At 50.0% G+C, this 22043-nt stretch overlaps 1 protein-coding gene across 5 annotated transcripts; it reads left to right on the forward strand.

The window, feature by feature from the left end:
• The first annotated feature begins 86 nt into the window (after positions 1 to 86).
• C17H19orf47 (chromosome 17 C19orf47 homolog) lies at positions 87 to 20730 on the forward strand. Of its 5 annotated transcripts, none has more exons than XM_073226312.1 (12): positions 87 to 218; positions 362 to 474; positions 1583 to 1680; positions 4869 to 4920; positions 9552 to 9639; positions 9763 to 9877; positions 11254 to 11335; positions 14840 to 14977; positions 16527 to 16679; positions 17835 to 17905; positions 19452 to 19800; positions 20446 to 20730. In XM_073226312.1, exons 4-12 carry the CDS (start codon positions 4902 to 4904, stop codon positions 20541 to 20543), a joined length of 1113 nt encoding a protein of 370 aa, XP_073082413.1. In that variant the 5' UTR covers positions 87 to 218; positions 362 to 474; positions 1583 to 1680; positions 4869 to 4901; the 3' UTR covers positions 20544 to 20730. The 5 variants fall into 5 exon arrangements, with proteins under 5 accessions (XP_073082413.1, XP_036869691.2, XP_036869687.2 ...); XM_037013796.2 differs by having other exon boundaries at positions 16530 to 16679; XM_037013792.2 differs by having other exon boundaries at positions 19452 to 20730.
• Positions 20731 to 22043: the final 1313 nt, after the last annotated feature.

Genomic DNA, 22043 nt, shown 5'->3' on the forward strand with positions numbered 1-22043 from the left:
CACCGGGAGGACCCTACGCGGTCACGTGACGGTTCCCGCCTCACTCTCGCTGGTGGCGGCCCGGCGGGCTAGAGCGGCCGGGGGGGGGGGCAGTCTGGCTTCCGGCGTAGAAGGCGGTGCTTCCGGGCGGGCAGCCGGGCCGAGGGAGGAGGGTCTGACAGTTGGCGCCGCCGGGAGGGAGGGCGGGCGGCGCGAGTGGGCGCGGGCCCGAGGGCCAGGTGAGGCCGTGTCGGGGGTGGTGGGACTGGGCCGGATGCGGTGGGGATGGATGGCGCCTGGAACTACGGAGTCGGTCCCCGCGCCGCTGTGCGGCCCGGGACAAGCGACTTCTTTCTCTGAACCTCAGTTTCCTCCTCTGTAGAATGGGGGTCAGAATCTGACTACAGCATCCACTTTGATTGGCGTGAGAATTCAGCCCGTGCATGACGGAGTCCCTAGTACAGCACCTGGCACACTGCTCACTTCGTTGTTATTGTTAGTACTGCGTTGACGGTGGTGTTTGCGCTTGGCATGGAAGATCTGGGTGTGGGAGAGTGAAATTGGAGGCTACCAGATTCGAGTTCAAGTTCCACCTCTACTTTGTGGCAGGAGACCTGTGCCTTCAGAACCTTTCTGAAAATCATTTTCCTCATTTTTACAATGGGGGCTAATAGTCCCACTACCATAGGGTCATTGTGCAAATACTGATGAAATGTGTGTGTAATGCCCTTAGCGCAGGGCTGGGCATGGTATTGAGTAGGACCTCAATAGATTAGGACTATAATAATAATAATAATAATTATGAGAGTTATTGGGGTACCTGGGACTATCAAGGAAGTACAGGAAAGGAGGAACCTCAGAGAAAGCAATAGGAAAAACTTGGGATTTGGAGTTGAGCAAATTGATTTCCTGCTACTTACTATTTGGTAAATTTTGCCAAATTCCATAGTATTAGATTTCTTTTTTCTTTAAAACCACTGATGCATTTTCCTCCAGTCAGTTAATTTGTATTGCTGGCCTAATGGAAAACTAGCATTGCTGGCCACTAAAAGAAGCAAAACTTTGAAATATAATGGAAGCAGAACAGTCTATTAAGTTGTAAACAGAAACAAAAAGAATTGTAAAGGAACTAACTTGCTTGTACTATGTAATTCCATGTTGCCAGACCCTAAGGACCGTGTCAGATTGTTTTATACTCTGTCCTCAGCTCATACTTTGCATGTGACTGACATTAGGTTGGTGACTGCCCTACCCTTTACTTAGCTCACTCTGAAGATTGATTTATTTAATGCACATGTGCATAGCACTTATGGTCTGCCAAGCATTGTTCTAAGGGCTTGATGTTTATGAATTCATTTAAACCCTCTAACCACTTTAAGAGTAGCTACTACTATCCTTCTTATTTTAGAGCTGAGGGAAGTGAGATTCAGAAAGGTTAAGCCACTTGCTCCGGAGTCAGGGTTAAGGATGTAGTAAAATCGGGATTTGTATTCACATGCTTTCTCAGGGCTTAGCACAGGGAGTCGGCTACATGGTAACTACTTGAGTTTTGGGAGCTGTCATGTTTCTGTTATTATTAATGCTACAATTTTTCACTGTTCAGAAAGCTCTGGAGATGGGCTTTTGATGGAGAAAGGAAATTGAATTCAGCAGGGAATTCTGCAACTGGAGGGGGAGGACACCAGTCCTTAAAGGCTTCTGGTAAGCACCAGCTGAAACCTTACAACGACAGACCACAGCGCCTGGCTTGTAGTGATCCCTTTACCAGTGTTGGTCATAGCCATTGGACTGACTTGGGTTTGAGTCCTGGCTCTGCAGTCCTTGCTGTGTGACCTTGGACCTGCTACTCTCATCTGTAGCACGGGGCTCATTTTTACTTTTCCCCCCCTCAGGTGATTGTGAGGAGTCACTGAGATGTGGATACACAGTGTCTGGCATGTAAACATTCAACAGGAGCTACTGCGTGGGCACTGGAATCAGGGACAACTTGTTTTTTCTTTTTTCCTGAGGCATCATCTCTTTATTTATTTATTTATTTTGATATATATAATAAATAATACACAGTTAAAATGCACAAATCTGACTGTACAGCTTGATGAATTTTGACGTGTTTAAACTCACATAACCATTGTCCAGATCAAAATATCAAATATTCTAATTTTTTCCCCTCCACTTATTTCATCCATCTCCTTACCCCCCCCATGCCCTATGCCAGTCACCAGTGTGTTCTGTATTTCAGTCCATTTCAGTTTTGTTTGTTTGTTTTGATTCCACATATATGTGAAATCATGTGGTACTTGTGTTTCTCTGCCTGGCTTATTTCAACTTAGCATAATACCCTGTAGATCCATCCACGTTGTCACAAATGGCAAGATTTCGTTCTTTTTTATGGCTGAATAATATTCCATTATGTAGCTATACCACATCTTCTTTACCCATTCATCTATCAGTGGACATTTAGGTAATTTCCATATTTTGGCTATTGTGAATAATGCTGTGATAAACATAAAAGTGGATATATCTTTTCAGATTAGTGATTTTGTTTTCTTCAAATAAATTCCCAGAAATGGAATTGCTGGGTTATATGATATGTTTAGTTTTCATTTTTTGAGAAATCTTTATACTAATTTCCATAGTGGTTGTTCCAGTTCACAGTCTCACCAGCAGAATATGAGTTCCCTTTTTTCCATGTCCTTGGCAACACTTGTTATTTCTTGTCTTGTTCGTAACTAGCCATTCTGTCTAGTGTGAAGTGGTATCTCATTGTGGCTTTGATTTACATTTCCCATGTGATTATCTATGGAGCATCTTTCCATGTGTCTGTTGGCCTTCTGTATATTTTATTTGGAAAAATGTCTATCAGGTCCTCTAGGGACAACTTGTTTTTGAAACCCAGTAAAGCCGCTTGCTAGATGTGGCATTTGGTGTATGACTGCACCTTGATGAGTTGGTTTTTGCATCAACAAAAATGGAGCTAATAATAGCCTCACTCCTGAGGAGGTTATGAGGCATCGGCATGATGCCTGGGTCTGGTCCTGGTGCATAGTTAGTATTTGGTATGTGAGATGTTGTTCTGTCTGGAACCTCTCCATGCCCTGCTCTTTGAAAGATGCTGGTTGTTTTTCTTTGTCCAATGGTAAAATCCAGAAGGGAAAGTGGATGGATCTTAGGAGTCAAGTATAGGGCAGAGTAATGTCTGTGGCCATGTTCCTCAATAGGAGATGCATCAGAAGCCAGTGAAGGGCAGGGTGAACCCTAGTTGAGGATGGAGGAGAGAGTCTCACATCTGGGGACTTTGGGAAAGCTTCATAAAGCAGATGGCAGTCCAGCTGAATACAGGAGGGCTTACCAGGTGGACAGGAGCAAGCATTCCAGGCCCAGGTGCCATTCTGTGTGAAAACCGGGAGGCAGCAAAGCACTTGGGTGTTAGAGGGAAGGCTGGGGTGGGAGGCCTGGGGGATAAGAAGGGCCAGCATTTTGGAGTACTCAGGATATACCAGGAACTGTCTCAGTGCTTTGTACATAAAAACTCATCTAGCCCTCACAGCAGTCCCCTAAAGGAAATGACATTTGCTCCATCCCAGTTTACAGATAGGGACACTGAGGCTCAAACTACCACACAGCTAGTAAGTGGTAGAGCCAGATGGGAAGTCTGCAGTCTGGTTCCAGAGTCCTTACTCTTACATGATCTCTATTACACCATCAAAATCTGGGCAGGGAGGGGCAGATTATGTGTGACGGTAAACAGAAAGGGGCAGGACAGAGTGCCTTTTACACCCTGTAGAAGAAGGCTAGGGAGAAGGATCAGAATCGGGGGCTGGAGCAGGCAGACAAGGGCAGAGTGAAGGAGGGGTGCAGAGGTGAGGGAGAAGGGTGCTCAGTGGGAAGTTTGGGCCAGGACAGCATGGTACAAGTGGTCCTACAGGCAGATGGCATTGACTCATCTGGCAAGAAAGTGATTTCCTTTAGTTCCCTTTCACTGCTGCTATCGATGTCCAGTAGAAAGTCTCTGTTGGTGCTAATATGTCTTCAACACCTTTCTAATGCCTGCTAATCTTATCTAAGTGAACGTAGGTTTTCCATTTCTTCTCTGAGGCCTCTTATGACCTGTTGTCTGTCCCACCTCTCTGCCGTCTGCTTCTCCCCGTCCCTCCACCCACTCCTCTGCAGCCACACTTGCTCCTTGCGGTCCCACACACATGCCAGATGGGCTTTGGGCTCAGGGCACCGGGCTCGTTGTCCTTCCTCTGAATACTCTTCTTCTGTAAATCCACATGGTTCACCCCTCTACCTCCTTTGGGTCTCTAAATGCCACTTTTGAGAGATCTTCCCTGATCACCCTATTTAGAATTGCAGCCCCTCCCTTCCCAGGCCCTGCATGTCACCAGAGGCTTCCTGACACACTGTATCCTTAAGTGTCTTGCTTGTTTATGCTGTCTCCCCCTTTCTCCTGTCCCCACCTAGTGTTTTTACCTCCCCTCTGTGTTTTCTTCCACGGCAGTGTCTCCAGCTCCTAGAACAGTGCCCCACACATAGTAGGTTCTCAGGAAATAGTATTTGAATGGATACTTGAACGGGTATTTATGGTTAAAGTCTTGGGCAGGGGGTGTCTTTTTCCTGTCACTCTCACTCCAGCCAGAAGCTTTTGAGGTGTGAGGGAGTGGAGCTGCGGACATTTGCTGTCCCTGGGCCCCGTCCCAGGCAGAAGTGATAGTTGTGGTGGCAGCTCTGGCCCAGGCTGTCTGCCTGCCAGCTGCTCTAGGCTATTCCTGGGCTGTGAGCCCCCAGGAACGCTTCTCGGGCAGGCAGGCAGACGGGCAGCAAGAGCGGGACGCACACTCACAGCCGGTGCCGACTCATGGGCCTTCTCCCCTTGTTCTTTCCTCCAGGCTCCCGGGAGCAGCATCAGGGCCAAGGAGACAATGGTCTCAGTGACTATGGGTGAGTCTGTGGCCTATCGGGGCTCCCTCTCCCCACTGCCCTTTTTGAGGTATGACCTTGGTGTGGGGAGACGGGTGGTGGGGGGACGGCCTGGTCACCGGCAGGAACAGCTGTAAACCTGGAGGTGGGGCCGGGACCCACCTCCTCCCTGTGTCTTGGCCTCCTGACGGGGAAGCCTGCCGTGAGGGACTTGCGTTGTGAAGTCCCGCAGATCTCTCCCATAGCCTCTCAGAACCTCGGTTTTCTCACCTGTAAAATGGAGACCCTGGCACTGCCATCATCTTGGGGTGCTGTGAGGATTAGGGAGGTTATTGCGTGGCGATGTTGGCATGGTGCTCAGCGAATAGTTGCTGTTACACAAGCCTTACTTAAATTGAGACTGACTGTTCTCAAGAGCTGAGTTCCCTTTTAGCTCTGTATTTTCGAATTGCCAAAGCATAGAGATTAGCTGGCAGCTTTTCAATTTTGGGGGATTTGTACATATAGAAAAGTACATAAAACATTTGTGTGGTGATAACAGCAATTAAAAAGCAAACATTTGACTACATCCTTTATGATTTCATTTGTATAAAGCACAGAAACAGGCAAGGGTGATCTATGCTGTTAGAAGATGGTGGTTGCTCTTGCGAGACACAGAAGTGACTTTATAGGAATATGGGGGGGGGGTGCCTCTGAGATGTTGGAAATGTTTTATTTCTTAATCTGGGTGATGGTTACATGGGTATATTGGTTTATGAAAGTCTGTTGACTTGTGTGTACCTCTGTGCATTCAGTATGTTGTGTTCAGTAAAAAGGTTTAAAAAAAATCAAACTTCCTCTAACCATCCAGGTCAAGAAATTTAATAGTGCCAGCCACACCCGAGGCACAATGCCCTTCTTCCTCAAGATGGAATAAACCGCCGTCTTATCTTTGTGATAATCTCTCCTTACAAAACCTTTTTTTATAGTTATATCACCAATAAAAAATTCCTATCCTCTAGATTTTGGTTTTGAACTTACATGAACGAAATGCCTGTGTTCTCTTATATCTGGCTTCTTTTGCCAACATAATGTCTGAGTGTCACCTCGGTTGCCACGTGTGGCTGTAGTTCTCTCCTTTGCACAGCTGGGTAGTATGTGCAGTGGGAGTGACCACAGTTTGTTTATCGGTGCTACCGTGAGTGGATATTGCATTGTTTTTTGGGTTGGAGCTATTACACAAGCAGCTGTGAACCTTCTGGTGCATGTCTCCCGATGGGTACAGTGAGCCACACTTCACTGAGTCCAAGACACACATTGTTGCCCATCTTAACATTTCTGAAATGCAGGTGTGCCTTCCAGCCTGTGCTTATGACCATTTCATTGGCAGCATATATTTCTCCTGTGTAGGACACAAAATGGTGAGGGCAGACCTGGGGACATTAGCAGTTCCTTGACTTTGCTTCCAGCAGCAGGCTACTCCCAACCTAGGCAGCGTCTCTCCCCTTCCTTAAGAACTGTTTAATTGAAATACAATTCATATTTCATACAGCTCGCCTATTTAAAGTCTACGATTCAGTGGTTTTTAAATTCTGTGTCCTCAGAGTTATGTAACCATCACCACAATCAATTTCAAAACATTTCCATCACTCCTCAAAACTCTCTTACTTCTTAGCAGGCACTCTCCCCTCCCAGCCCCGGGCAACCACCATCTGCTTTCTGTCTGTATAGATCTCTATGAATTTATCTGCTGGACATTTCATATAAATGGAATCATTACATGGTACTTTTGATACTTAGACAAAAGGTACCTGCCTTTGCTCCAAAGAAGAAATTAAGATGGCCAACAGACACATGAAAAGATGCTCCACATTGCTAATCATCAGAGAAATGCAAATTAAAACCACAATGAGATATCACCTCACACCAGTAAGGACGGACGCCATCCAAAAGACAAGAAACAACAAATGTTGGCGAGGATGTGGAGAAAGGGGAACCCTCCTACACTGCTGGTGGGAATGTAAATTAGTTCAACCATTGTGGAAAGCAGTATGGAGGTTCCTCAAAAAACTAAAAATAGAAATACCATTTGACCCAGGAATTCCACTCCTAGGAATTTACCATAAGAATGCAGCAGCCCAGTTTGAAAAAGACACATGCACCCCTATGTTTATCGCAGCACTATTTACAATAGCCAAGAAATGGAAGCAACCTAAGTGTTCATCAGTAAATGAGTAGATAAAGAAGATGTGGTACCTATACACAATGGAATATTATTCAGTCATAAGAAGAAAACAAATCCTACCATTTGCAACAACATGGATGGAGCTAGAGGGTATTATGCTCAGTGAAATAAGCCAGGCAGAAAAAGACAAGTACCCAATGATTTCACTCATCTGTGGAGTATAAGAACAAAGAAAAAAACTGAAGGAACAAAACAGCAGCAGACTCACAGAATCCAAGAATGGACTAACAGTTACCAAAGGGAAAGGGACTGGGGAGGTTGGGTGGGAAGGGAGGGATAAGGGGAAAAAAAGGGGCATTACTATTAGCAGACATAATGTAGGGGTGGGGCACGGGGAGGGCTGTACAACACAGAAGACATGTAGTGATTCTATAGCATCTTACTATGCTGATGGACAGTGACTGTAATGGGGTATGTGGGGGGGTCTTGATGATGTGGGGAGTCTAGTAAACATAATGTTGCTTATGTAATTGTAGATTAATTATACCAAAAAAAAAAAAGGTGCCTGCTTTTGGCTTTTGGAACCCAGGGCCCCATGGCTTACAAAGTAGATGGTGCCTGTGCAAAGTAGAAAAAGTCACCCCTTCCTCTGGGCAAGTGGAGAAAGTCCTGAGGGCAGGAGCTCCTTTTCTACCTCATCCTGGGGAGACAGGCCCGAGGGGTGGGCAGGGACCTCTCTGGGAGAAGTGTGGTCCCGGGACCTCATACTGCTCCCTAAACCAGACTCTCTCTATGCTGAGCCTCAGTATTTTTATTTTTATTTTGGTATCATTAAGATACAATCACATGAGCGACATTGTAGTTAGTAGATTCCCCCCATTATCAAGTCCCCACCACATACCCCATTACAGTCACTGTCCATCAGCGTAGTAAGATGGTATAGAATCACTATGTCTTCTGTGTTGTACATCCCTCCCCGTGCCCCCTCTCTACATTATGTGTGCTAATCGTAATGCCCCTTATTCCCCTTCTCCCTCCCCACCCACCCTCCCCAGTCCCTTTCACTTTGGTAACTGTTAGTCCATTCTTGGGTTCTGCGAGTCTGCTGCTGTTTTGTTCCTTCAGTTTTTGCTTTTTTCTTATGCTCCACAGATGAGTGAAATCATTTGGTACTTGTCTTTCTCCACCTGGCTTATCTCACTGAACATAATACCCTCTTGCAATACTCATTGTTGCAAATGGTAGGATTTGTTTTCTTGAGCCTCAGTATTCTTTCTTATAAGCAAAATGGGCATTGTGATACCAGATTTCTTCTAATCTAAAATAGCATGGATTGTTGGATGTAGTGTTACGTACCATGAGGAAGAAGAAAAATGCTGCCAGTTAAACCACAGCACACCATTGATTGTGAGGTAGATCCAAGTTTAGAGATACTAGAATTTGGAAAACAAAGTTCTACTTGGAATTGATGATCTTATCTGACACCTGACCTGACCAAGGTCAGGGTCAGTTTGAAGGTCACACCCAAGAGGCCAAGAAAGAGGTATAGAAAAAATACAGCTTCCTGGGTGGTGTCTACCTGGCTTTGGCCTTGGCTTCTTGTGTAGTGGTGGCAAAATAATAATAGCTTCGTTGGGGCTGAAGACACCCTCTGAGCTCCGTGTCATTTAAAGCCCTTTAGGTAGACTTTCTCAGTGAACCTGCACAGGGACCCAAGGATGTTGGTGCTTTAAGACTAGAATGTCAGCTCCATGAGGGAAGGGACAGTGTCCCTGTGGTATGCCCAGTGCCTAGAACAGGGCTGGACTGAGCCAAGTGCTCTGTAGATACTTGCTCGATGTATTAGCTAAATTTGCAGATGAGGAAACTAAAGCACTGAGCATTACCTGACCCAGAGTCCCTCAGCTGGGAACTGTCAGCATTGGGATTTGAACCCGAGCTCCAGGGCCTGTGTTTGCAATCCTCATGCCTCTCTCTGAGGCAGGGCTGCTCCTGTGGCATGGAAGGGGCTTGCTGATGCCCATGGGCCGGCTCTGTGACCCTTCTTTTCATCTACCTGCTGTTCCTGTCATCCTCTGGAGCTGAGCCCACTGATGGGGACCAGGGCAGAGAACTCAGAGTCCCAGCTCCTCCAAACCAATCACTGGCCAAGCATGTAGGTCACATTCCAGGCCAGGGTGGAGCCATAAGAAGGGCTATATGGAAACACATGGGCTTGGGAACCCTGCTTCTTGTCAGCAGTGTGGCCTGGGGTGAGGTGCCCAACCTCTCCCTGCCTCAGTTTCCTCAGTGGCAAAGTAGGGAGTTGTAATGCTGCACTCATGGGGTTGTTGGGCTGGCTTAGCTCCATCATCCATGCAAAGCACTCAGCCCAGGGCCTGGCATGTGGTAAGCATTTAATTTGTGGGAGCTGCTGCTGTTTGTGGTTTTTCTGCTGCTCTTCTCTAGAGAGAATAATTTAAAAATGAGTCCTGTCCACCTCCCCCAGCCACTTCCGAGTGGATCCAGTTTTTTAAGGAGGCCGGAATTCCTCCAGGGCCTGCTGTCAATTACGCTGTGATGTTTGTGGATAATAGGTAAGGGGGCCCAGGGGACAGCAGAACTTGGGGAGAGGCGGGGAAAGGTGTGGGGAGGCAGGGAGCTGGCTGGTGCACCCACCCTGACCCACTCATGGACTCATAGCTGACCCTCCCCTGCAGGATCCAGAAGAGCATGCTGCTGGATCTCAACAAGGAAATCATGAATGAACTGGGTGTGACTGTGGTGGGTGACATCATCGCCATCCTTAAGCATGCCAAGGTGGTGCACCGCCAGGTGGGTGCTCTGCCCAGCCACTCTATCCCTGGGTTTGGGGTGGGGGAGTGGCAGTGACAGAGCTAATAAGAGGCTTGGAAGCAAAGGCAGGCCAATCTGGGTTCCAAGGCTGCCTCTACCATTTGCTGTGTGACACTGGGCATGTTGCCTAACCTCTCTGAGCCCTACTTTCTCCATTTGCAGAGTGCAGATAGGCAAATGTATTTTGCAGGGTGGTTGTAAGTGTTGAGTTAAATAGAGGCCTAGTACAGTGTAAACAGTAGGGCCTCACTGAAGGCTCTCTGTAATTATTATTGTTAGTCCTCATCTTCCTCATGATAATTATTACCAGGACCCTCCTCTGTCCCCAGGACAGACACTCCCTATGTGGGACCAATTTGGTGACTTGGCTAACAACCTGGCTGTTCCATTCTTGGCCCTCCACATACAGTGACTTTAGGCTAGTGATTTTACCTCCCTGAGTCTCTCAGACACTACTGCTGCATAGGGTAGCTGTGGTCACCTACCAGACAGTTTATGTGGCACCAGGTGCCAGGCCTGGAATGAAGTGCTTGTTAAGCCACGACAGCTAACACTTACCAAGTGCTTGTCGTGGCCTGCCAGGCCCTGTCTCCATCCTTTATATGTATTAACTCATTTACTCCTCCACGTGACCAAGAAAGACACTTGCTCCTGTGGCGCTCTCAAGCACTCCACTTTGCCAAACAGTGGCTGCTGGCATCGTTCTTGGCATTTTTAGTAGTTCCCTCCATCCCTGGGACAGGCCTTCACCTGTCATCCAGGACAGGATGCCACAGTGAGGGCTTTCTCAAGCCAGGGACAGTTACCACAGATGTCATTGAGCAGAAATTTTTTTCTTCAAACTTAGATATCAGAACAATTTTAGCTTTCTGGAAAAGTACCAACAGTAGTACAGAAAGCTTCTGTATGTCCTCCTCCCAGCTTCCTCTAACGTTAATACTTTGCATAAACATGGTACATTTGTCAAAAGCAGGAAGTGGACATTCATATGCTACTATTAGCTAAACCACAGGCTATTTGGATTTTCTGTTTTTCCACCTAATGTCCTTTTAATGGTCTTTGATACCACTTTGCATTTATTTATCGTGTCTCCTTAGTCTCTTTTGCAACAGTGTCAGAGTCTCCACTGTTTTTCATGACCGTGACAGTATTGCAGCCTACTGGTTAGGTGTTTGTAGAATGTTTCTGGTTGGGTTTGTCTGATGCTTTCTCATGATTAGCCGTAAATGTTCTGATATCTCTTCCATGGCAGCTCAGGCTCTGATCTCCTCGCTATTGCTCAGATTTCTGGGTCCCCTCTTCCCCCACCTCATGCCCTTGTCCCCATGGTAACCTAGGCACCTATCTTTTTATAGGACATGTGCAAAGCTGCCACTGAGTCAGTGCCCTGCAGCTCCAGCCCCTTCCCAGGCGAGAGTCGCCGAGGCACCTCTAGTGGTGAGTCCCATCTATTCAGGGCCCCTTTCCATTCTTCTTACCTTCCAGCGGGGAAGGGGACACAACTGAAATTGGCAGAGGCGGAAGCAAAACCACCTGAGGCACTCTTCTTAGGGAAAAATAAACTGGGAGTGAGTGGCAGTATATACAATCCATTTTCACTGGCAGTCGTTCTGTTCTGTCAAGTCACTGTGAACACTGAATTAGTGAATATGGAATCAAACACTAAATTAGCAAATACTGAATCACTGCTCCTGGGGAGAATACAGGCTAGGGTCCTGCAAGCTTCTGGTCACATTTTACCAGCTGATCAATAGAGAATCTTATTTTATGTGTGTTCTGAACTCACAACCAACAGCACTATAACTCATGCCTGCAGGAAGCTTATCCAACAGACGTATTTTCTCCATAAGGCACATCACTGTCTTCTTGCACTTAAGAACACTGGACAGCCATTCAGCACTGTGCTTGGGGGACCATATTAAATAGCAGAATCACCAAAGAAAACACAAAACTGAAAAAATGTGGCACTAAATAGACCATGAGAAGGATACTTGTTTCCCGTCCAAGAGCTGAAACAAGCAGGCAGAACGTCACCTTGCTTGGCCCCAACTGGGAGTGTGTGTGTTGGGCGACTCAAGTTTTTCACCATTCTGTGCATGTCTATGATTGATCGCAGAAGCACCAAAAGTATTGGTTTGGGAGTTACAGATAAATTTTAGTGAATAGTGAATAGGTGAATTTGCAAATATGGAATCTGTCACCAGTAAGAATTGACGGTATTTATACTTTTGTTTTTTTCAGGAGTATGATAGCTTTTTAAAAATAAATGTGCTCATTAGTTAGCTTTTGCTGCTTAACAAGCCACCCAAAACTCGTTTAAAACAAAGACTTTTATTTCTCATGCTTTTATGACTTGGCTGGTCAGTTCTGCTCTGGGCCAGCTCAGCTCTGATCTCAGTAGTCACCTGGCAGCTTGGTTGAGGCTGGGTGATCTAGGATGACCTTACTCACTTGTCTGATGGTTGGCTTGATGTCATTTGGGCCAACAGGGGAGACTTGGCCGCATGTCTCTCATTTTCCAGCAGGCTAGCCCAGGCTCATCCACAGAGGTTGCAGGCTTCTAAAAGCAGTGCAAGAAGGCAGGCCCCAATGTGCAGAGCACCTCTTAAGCCTCTGCTTGTGTAACGCTTCCTCTTGTCCCATTGGCCCAAGCCAGTCACATGGCTAAGCCCGAGTCAGTGTGGGCAGGGCCTACCCCAAGGCACGGACAAAGGGAGGCGGAACAAATTAGGGTTCGCCGGCAACAGCCTTCACAGCTTACATGCAGAAGAGCGTTCAGATCCTAAAGGTACAGCTGAATGACTTTTCACAAATGAAACAGCATGTTACCAGCAGCATTGAAATCCAGAAACAGAAACATGAGCAGCGTTCACTGCCCCCTCTCAAGGGTACCCGCTAGCCTGATTTCTAACAGCATAGATGAGTTTTTCAGTCTTTCAAATCTGTATAAATGAAAGCAGATAGTATGTACTTTCTATACCATTTTGAATGTCTTTGACAGTTTAAGATGAATTTTAAACAAACAAAAGCACTAGTGTAGAAATAGGCAATTGAGAGGATAAGGAGATACAGGCAAAGAAGGAAAGGGGTGGAAAGAGTACTCCCAACAGCATTTCTTGTATGGCCATTTGTATATACTTTATAATATGGAATATGGGCCTCGGTCTATGTGTGTACGACATCTGACTGCAGCTTGGAGTCAGGAGAGCAAGGACAGTTGTTTTCCCTCCACGCAAGTGGTGTTTACCTGTCATGATGCAACAGCGTATCTCTGATCCCTTTTAAACAAGACATTCCTGGGCCTGCAAGATACAGGGTCCTCTCAACTGCTTGCCTTTTAGAGAAGACCTTTCCAATCATATTTCCTCTGTCCGGCACAGTGTTGTGTATGGAGGCTTTCCCAGGACAGATTCTGCACAGCCAGATGGTTTACAAGCACTCATCACAGAGCCACCCTATCCTTCAGAGCAACCTGAGGAAATGCCTTGGGAGAATAGAACAGTCATTAACAGAGGAGTGAGCAGGGCTGAAAACTGACCATTTCTTTTGGGTTGGAGGAAGGAGGAGATTGACTGGAAAGGGCTAATCTCCAAATTCTGTATGCCTGGAATGTTCCAGTTCCTGACTGAGTGGTGGGTACGTGGAAGTTCATATTTTGCTAAATGGTCTGCATAGGTTTGATGTATTTTTCTGTGTACTGTAGTTATAACTTAAAACACCAATTTTCAGTTTTAATAATTTAAAACACCAATATGTAGTTTTAATAATGTGTTGAGGGTCATTGGGGGGACTTCAGGGGCTTTCAGAAAAAGCACATAGCAGGAAAAGGGAGAGTTTTTGGCGGGTAGGTAGAACAAAATACCAAAATCTGATGGGGAGGGGTTACTGGGCCTGTCAGCAAGCAGTGGCAGTATGAAGGATCTCCCCTCCTTCCCTGTAGGCTTCCCCAATAGTTTTTGAAACTTGATCCCTAAAGCCAGCACAACTGCACCGAAGACCTGGCTCCTTCCCACTGGGCACTGGGGTTGGCCCTCTGGTCTGTACACTTAGCTCCCACCTTGCTCCATGGGACATCCCTCCTTCTGCTCCACAGAAAATGGGGCCCTGTAGACTGCCCCCCAACCTCAAGGGAGGTCACTGCTTTTCTTGCACAGCCCAACTGGAGCCAGATCCACATTGCTTGGGGGACTGGCTGAGTGGCCCCCTCCCTGTGCCCCAATTTCTATAAAATTGGTTTGCAGTAGATCCTGGCTAGTAGGGGTGTGGGGAATGTCAGTGATAATGTTCATCTTTTCAGTGGATGTATATCGAGCACCTATGAAGTGCAGGAGCCATTGTGGGCACTGGAGATATAGCGATAAATAGGCAACATCTGCCCATGGGGCTTGTGTGTCTGTGGGAAAGCCCACCAGTGAACGATCAGTTGTGACTGAATGCCAAGCAGTAATGAGCGCTGTGAAGAGAAAGTATAGTGTAGGGAGAGGGTGGTAGAGGTTGGTGGGTGGTCTGGGAGCTTCCTCTGAGGAGATGCCCTGAACAAAGAGCCAGAGTAAGGTCACTGGTACTCGGGAACAGCATGCCAGGCAGTGGGAACAGCAGGCGCCCTGAGGAGTCAGGTGCTTACCGGGTGAGGAAGATCCCAAGGTCAGCTTAGCTGAAGAGGAGCAGGGGAGGGGAGGGCCAAGCTCAGCCAGGGCTGGGTAGCTGATGGGTGAAGTGTGATAGGAACCAGTCTGGTCCAGGGCTTCCGGAAAGGCCCCCAGCAGGGAGGGGCGGGCTAGTTCCAGGGAAGACAAACCCATCCCCTCGTGTTTCCATCATTTCAGTACAGCCTCAGGGGGACTCTGGCCACCCCTTCCCCATTCAGTCCCCAGGCTTGTCCATCCTGGCCTCCTTCCCAGGGCCCCACCTGACTGGACTCTCCCTTCTCCTCCCCTGCAGCCGCCTCCCGAATGATTGCCAACAGCCTGAACCGTAATTCTCCACCTGGCACTCCCCCCAGGCGGCCGGACACCAGCACCTCCAAGATTTCAGTCACTGTGTCCAACAAAATGGCAGCAAAGAATACCAAGGCTGCTGGTGAGGGGACTCAGGCAGGTGGTGGGAGGAGCTGGAGGTGAACGTGGGTTGGCAGAAGGTACTTGGGGGTCATTTTCCCGACATAGTAAGGTGCTGTGAAGGCCGCAGTGTCCAAAGCATTAGGACTTGGTGAAGCCCCTGCACCCTGGTGGGCCCTGCATTCCCCATCTGTAGCCTGGGGCTGGTGACAGCCACCCTGGAGGATGGTGGGAAGCACTTGAGATGCTGTATTTAGGCAGCATGGGTGCACTGTGGTTCTCAGTGGTTAGTTCAGTCTTTATTTTTTACTTTTTATGGTAATGTGGTAAGAACACTTAAGTGTTGAGATTACCCTCTTAACAACGTTTTCAGTGTACAGTTCAGTATTGTTGACTATGGGTGGTTCAGTCTTTTTTAACAGATGTTCACTGAGCCCCGCACTGGTGCCCGGCCCTGTGCTTGATGCCTGGGGTCAAAGGTAAAGAAGCTACCATTTCCTCTCAGCAGCCAGAGGGATCCTTTCAAACCTTCAATCTGATCCTTTCACACCCTTGTCTAGAACTCTCCAGGGCTTCCCACTGTTCCAGTAATAAAGTCATCCCCCCATGTGGCCTCACAGGGCCCCGCATTGTCTCCTGCGTGTCTCTCCCCGGCTCACTGCCTCGGGTCCCCTCCAGGCTCCTTCCCTTGCTGGGGCCTTTGTCCTGATGCCCCTTTTTTCCAGAGTGCTCTTCCTCCCCAGACTTTTCCATTTTTGGCTGCCGTTCCTCTTCCAGTTCTCAGCCTGAAAGCTGGGAATGGGACTCTGGCCTTCATGCTTCTAAGCCCTCCTTCTGCCCACCGCGCTCTCCTGCCTTTTTGGACCCATCCCCACAGCAGTGATCTTGGCACAAGTGGACACTGAGGCCTTCGTTATTCTGCCACCCAGCCCCATCACACCCTGTCCACCTCCATCGCACGTGCTCCCCTTTTGTTGGGTGTGTTTGCCTCACCCCCTTGTGGCCTTTTCATTTATGTGCAGTGAGCAAGAAAGTTAAAATAATTTCTAAAGAATTGAAAAGATGGTGAGCCTGGGAAGGACTAGCTCTCTTACCCCTCAACACATATGAGGAGATTCTTTTTTAAATTGAGGTATAATTTACTTATGTACAATATACAGATTGTAAGTATACAGTTCGATTAATTTAAAAAAGTGATTATACCTGTGAAAGCACTATCTAGATGGAGCTCTAGAACTCTCCCACCACCCAGCAGCAGTTTCCCCTCTGAGGGGTTCTGGCTGGGCTGGGCAGTGAGCCTGCTTAGGGCAGGGACAGAGTTGCAGAGAGTCTGGGAGGCCCGCCACAGCCTGGGGATTCTGAGTGCCTTCTGTGACCCCACTGTTCCCAGACCTCTGAGTTTCTCAGTGGTTCAGAGTCACTGGCAGTGGGGGTGGTGGGAGGATAAGGGATTCCAGTTATGTGAGCATGTAGAGATAAAGGGCACATGTGTGCCCCTTGCAGGGCATCCAACCCTTACCCTGGGAGAACATTCCATCCCAGAAGGTGCTCACCACTACTTCCTCTCCCAGCAGCCCTGGCCCGCCGGGAGGAGGAGAGCTTGGCTGTTCCCACCAAGCGGCGCCGGGTCACTGCTGAGATGGAAGGGAAATACATCATCAACATGCCCAAAGGCACCACCCCCCGGACCCGCAAGATTCTGGAGCAGCAGCAGGCTGCAAAAGGTACTGGCCTGGCAGGGGCACACTTTGGTGTGGAGACTGCACTTCTCTTTTGCTGCGTCATGCAGGGTTGGTCACTCCCCACAGGCAGTGGCTGAGAAACAGCCTCTAACGGGATCCAGGGGGCCTTGGACCAATGGGACAGCAATGGTGGCCAAAGGTGGGAGCTCACAGCACCTCCTCTGCCCCTCGTCCCGCAGGTAGCGTAGCAGGGCTCCTCGGTGCCTCAGCCGGCACCTCGTCCCTGAGCGGCAGGGGCATGGATGCAGCGAGGACCTGCCTGTAGATTGAGTGACCGAGCCTGGCTGAGTACAGGTGCCCAAAAAAGTGGAGCCGTTGTTGTGAGCTGGAGAGGTCTGGTTGAGACTCAGTCCGTAGCTGGGGTTTGTAGCTGGTAGGATGGAGATGGTCTTCCTTACGGCATTCCTTTTGGAAATTGTATGTGTTCTCATGGGAAAACAGGTAGCTGATGCCAAAGCATATACAGCAGAAACAAACTTTCTCATCATTCCCACATCCCGTACCTACTGTTAATCTTTCCAGGCCAATGTCCATGAACTATGCATGTCTATTCATGGGTACATATGTAAAGACATTTTTTCTTTTTGAACACAAGTAGCATCATCCTGTAGGTATTGTTCTAGAACTTTTTAATTGAGATCTTTTCACATTAGCCCATGTGGACACGGGGCCCCTTTAAGTGGCCGTTGACTATTTCCGTAGCAGTCCCATGTCATCATTTGGGAAGCAGTCTCCTGTTGATGGCTGTTAGGGTCGTTATTCAGGGAGAGGGCTCGTTTCCCTTCACCAGACTCTCAGAGGCCCAGAACCCGAAAAAGAGTATAAGAAGCGAGTAGGGATTAAGAACTCTTTCCACACCCACACTTCATGAACTTGTACAAGGAAGAGAAATGGCCATTTCAGTGGATCATTCCCACATTTGACATTAGCCAGAAGTGTACAAGTTGGGTCAGTGTCAGCCAACAGCATATTCACAAAACCGGCCTCTCCCAGTCCGTGCCTGCCAGTGCCAGAGCCCTTGGGTCCAGGCTGACCAGTCCTCTACCCGTGTCTGCATGGCACTCGGCCTGTCCTGGCCTGGGGGGCCTGCAGGGGCTGCTCGGCAGGTGCTGCCCGAGGCCCTCACTTCCCTCCCAGGTCTCCACAGGACATCCGTGTTTGACCGCCTGGGCGCCGAGATCAAGGCAGACACTACGACGGGGAATAAAGTGAGTTGGAAATGTGGGTCATATGAGGCCCTCAGTCTTCCCTGGAGGTTGTTTCTGACACTTCCCATGTCACCCCACTGCACACTCTGGGCCACCTTACCCACCTTTATAGCCTCGGTTCTGTTCTTTACACTGGCAGCTTCTGTCTGTCTTCCATCTTGACCTCTCCTGATTTCCAGTCCCAAGGGTCTGGCCAACTCCTGAATGCTACCTTGGATCCCTCCCACCACCACCATACCTCAAACTGGCCTCAGCATCTTCCCCCAAAACAACTCCTCAGCTGGGCCCCATCTCACAGACGCCCCAGCACCTCCATCCCAGGCAGGCCTGAGTCCGATGGTGCCCTCTGTCTCTACCCGCTCTGCCCCCTTTCCCTGTCTGCATACGGTGGTGGCCTCCTACCTGGTCTCTGTGCAGCTCCCCTGAACACCCCAGCCCTTCCCCAATAGCAGCAGTGTGTGCCGCCCACAGGACAGGCCTCCGCCACCTCCTGAGGACCCCTCTGAGGCTTTTGACTGTTCTCACGATGAAGCCTGGCTGTGTGGCCTTAGCCCCATCACTTAAGCCCTTGTTCCTCAGTTTCCCGATCTGTGTAGCGCCTACCTCCTCGGGCATTTGTGAGGATTAAGGGAGACAGATCTGTGCAGTGCTGGGGTGTCTGAGCGGTGCTGGGGTGTCTGTGTTTCCTACCTCTCGGTCCCTTGTTCCCCAGGCTCACTCCCTCTGCTTTTTCTCACATTCTAGAATCTTACTTACCCTGAGCATAAAATAACACTGAGTACCATGTAGAGAGCTTGGCACATAGCAAGTGCTCCATAAATACGACTCTTCTTCCTGCCGTGGGGACTTAGCGCGTGCTCTCTTCTCTGCTGACTCATCCTCAAAGGCCTGGTCTAAGGGCTGTGCCTCACAGAAAGCTTCCCTGCACTCTGAGATGGCCCAGGCCTCCTTGTTGCCTGCTGTGCAGCACTCCCTATCCTCCAGAGAATACATCACTGTTGTAATTAGAGAACTATCTGTCATTTCTGATGGCAGGTCTGTCTTCCCCAGTGGACTGTCACCCCCCTGAGGGCAGGGCCAGGGCTGCCGTGGTCAGTACTGTGTCCCCAGAACCACCCAGCACAGGCCCAGACACAGAGCCAGGACTCAGAAAATGTCTGTTGAGTGAATAACCAGATTTGTCTTCTGTCATGTCCACCTGAAGACCTTTGCAGTCCACCTGAAGGCCTTGGTACCCTGTGCCAGGCACACCCTCTCTCCTTCCCCTCTTTATCAGACCCACTTCCAGTTAACTGTCAGTTCTCATCACAGATGTCCCTTCTCCAGGGAGCCCTCCCTGAACTGCAGGCAGTGTCTGGAGCCTCCTCTGGGTTCCACCAGCTCCCTGGACTTACCCTCTCTTGGCTGTCACCACTATCTAGGATGTCACCGCTGGGTGCTTCTCCCAAATGGGCGCTCCGTAAGGCCAGGCACAGATGAGGCAGCTCTCCGTGTATGCATGTTGAGTGACTGCATGATTCACACATCCTGTCTCTGGCCCCCACAGCCCACGGGAGTCTTCAGCCGTCTGGGGGCCACCCCAGAGATGGACGAGGATCTAGCTTGGGACAGTGATAATGACAGCAGCAGCTCTGTCCTGCAGTACGCCGGGGTCCTGAAGAAGCTAGGCCGAGGCCCAGCCAAGGCCAGTCCCCAGATGGCACTGACTGTCAAAGCCATGGCCACAAGCTCAGCAACAACGGCCGCTGCCCCAACGCTGCGGCGTCTGGCCCTGTCCTCACGCCCTGGGCTCGAGAGGAAGCCAGAGTCCTTGTCCAAAGGCAGCATCATCCAGAGACTGGGCAAAGCTGCCCTTGCGTCCGAGGCCCAGGACAGCCAGGTCACGAGCACCAAGAGTAAGTCCTCGGCTGAGGTCAAGGTCACCATTAAGAGGACTCTGGTGGGGCCCCGGGGGAGCAGCTCCAGCGAGGGCCTTGGTGCCCAGATGGACCATGCGGGCACTGTGAGCGTGTTCAAAAGACTGGGCCGCAGGACCTTCTAGCCCACAGGCGGGGTGCAGGCCCCTCTCCAGGCTTCTGGCTCCATCAGAGTCTTCAGCGAGGGCAGGCCCACCCTCTCTGCCGGCTTCCGGATGACACTGCTTGTCTCCCCAGGCATTCAAGCCGGCCTCAGTTTCTCTGAGTCCAAGATGGTCGTTGTGGCCTGGCCTTGCTGCACTAGGACTTTCTGTCCTCTTGTGTCCTTTGTTCTCTCCTCTGACTGTGGCCTTGGCAGGACCAACTTTTCTACCTCCCCCAAGTGCCAAGTGCCCTTTTCCTCACCTGCATTCCCCTCCCTCCCTCTCAGCAGCTCCTGCTGCCTCAGACGCCAGCTCCTCAGCCTCTCGGAGTGGGTGTCACCCGGAGGGGCTCCCTTACCCTCACCCTGCTGACCTCCCCCCGCCCTCCCCTCGCTCCTCTGCCCCTCCTCCCACTACTTCAGCCTCTCTCTCCCTCTCTTCACTTGTTCATTTCTTTTCTGTTTTCTGTCCCTGTGGCAAGGCCCGACTGTCCGCTGCGTCCTGCCCGACCCTCCTGCACCTCCGGCCTCCCAGCGGCCCCCTCGTCGACGGTGGCGTCGAGCCTGTAGAGACTGTTAGCCGCTCTCACTCCCAGGCTGCAGGGACCTCCCCAGACCCTGGCTGCAGTGAGGGCACCTCCGTTTTCCTGCCCTGGGCATCTTTTCCTCTGAAAGCTCATGGCGGGTGGCGGGCATGGGGCTCCGGGAAGGAAAGCCAGTGCTGAGAGAAGAAAATGGCTGTTTTAATATATTTTTGTGACTTTCAAGCTGTTTCCCTCCCCTCTTTCAGTATGAGTCGCAGGATTGTTTTTCACACACAGCACAGTGTGGGTGGGGGGCACCAGTGAAGAGCTGAGCTCTGTCTCTGAAGGTCAGGCCCCCTGCACACACACGGGCCACGTCTTTGCTCCAGGCCCTGAGCTGATGGTCACATCACCACTCCGCTGGGCCCTCCTCTAAGCAAACTGCAGGGGTTCTGGGACTGCCCCCCACTCCGTGTATTTCATCAGTCTCTGCCACTCTGCCTGTGGGCGGCTTTCTGAACTGCAGGCTCCCTTTGTGCGGCATTGGGTTCCGTTGCTTTGATTGGTCACCTACTCACTGCTGCACAGCTGCTGCTCTGTGCCAGGCCTGTTCTAAGAGCTGGGGAGCCATCTGTGAGCAAGGTAGACAAGCCCACTTGGCTGACCTTTCTAGCCAGGGAGACAGGCAGTGAGTGACCACACTGCCCAAAGAACAGGGGGATGAACGAGAGTGACCAGGGCCCCCTGAGATGCAGGGGTGAGGCCTTCAGAGGAGGTGACCAGCAGGGAGTGGGAGGAGGCGGCTGTGTGAAGCTCAGGAGGAGGGCAGGCAGCCAGGGCAAAGGCCCCGATGTGGGGCGAGGAGCACTCGAAGGCCAGTGTGGCTGGCGGGTGTGTGAGGGGCCCACCGTCTAGCACAGGTGGGGTACATGGGCAGGAACCAGAGCACCTGGGGCTTTGTTACCCAGGGTGAGGAGTTTGGACATCATCCCCAGAGCATTGAGTTTTAGAGGGTTTGAAGCAGTCAAGGGATGACCCGAGTTGCCTTTTATGAACATGGCTTTGGCCACCACCTGCTGGGAGGGCAGCCAGTCAGCAAGAGCAGAAGGTGGCATGGAGAGGTGGGCGAGGGGGAGGAGGCCAGTGGTGGGGCGCAGGCTGTGCTTTGGAGAAGGAGCAACGGGATGGCGGAAGGATTGGAACTGGGGGTGAGGGGAGGATGGGAAGCTCAGCTCACACCTGGGTGGGAGACTGGAGAATGCAGAGGAGGTGCTGTTTATGGAGACAGGGAGGCCCAGGAGGAAGGAGCCGTGGAGCAGGAGGGCACCTGGCTTTCTCTGTGCTGACTGAGAGGCAAGCAGGCCCCTGGGGCTCAGGGCGTTGCGGGCTGTAGGTCACCAGCTTCAGGGAGTTTCAGGGTACAGCTGTGTTCAGAGCTGAGGGCCTCACCATGCCAGCTGGAAGGGAGCATAGAGGAGGTCCAGAAGGGGATTTAGAGAACAGGATCTAATGAGGAGATTACCAAGGAGCCGTCAGGGAGTTTGAAGGAGAACTAA

The sequence above is a fragment of the Manis javanica genome, chromosome 17, assembly GCF_040802235.1.
Source record: "Manis javanica isolate MJ-LG chromosome 17, MJ_LKY, whole genome shotgun sequence".
In the NCBI taxonomy this organism is placed as follows: domain Eukaryota; kingdom Metazoa; phylum Chordata; class Mammalia; order Pholidota; family Manidae; genus Manis; species Manis javanica.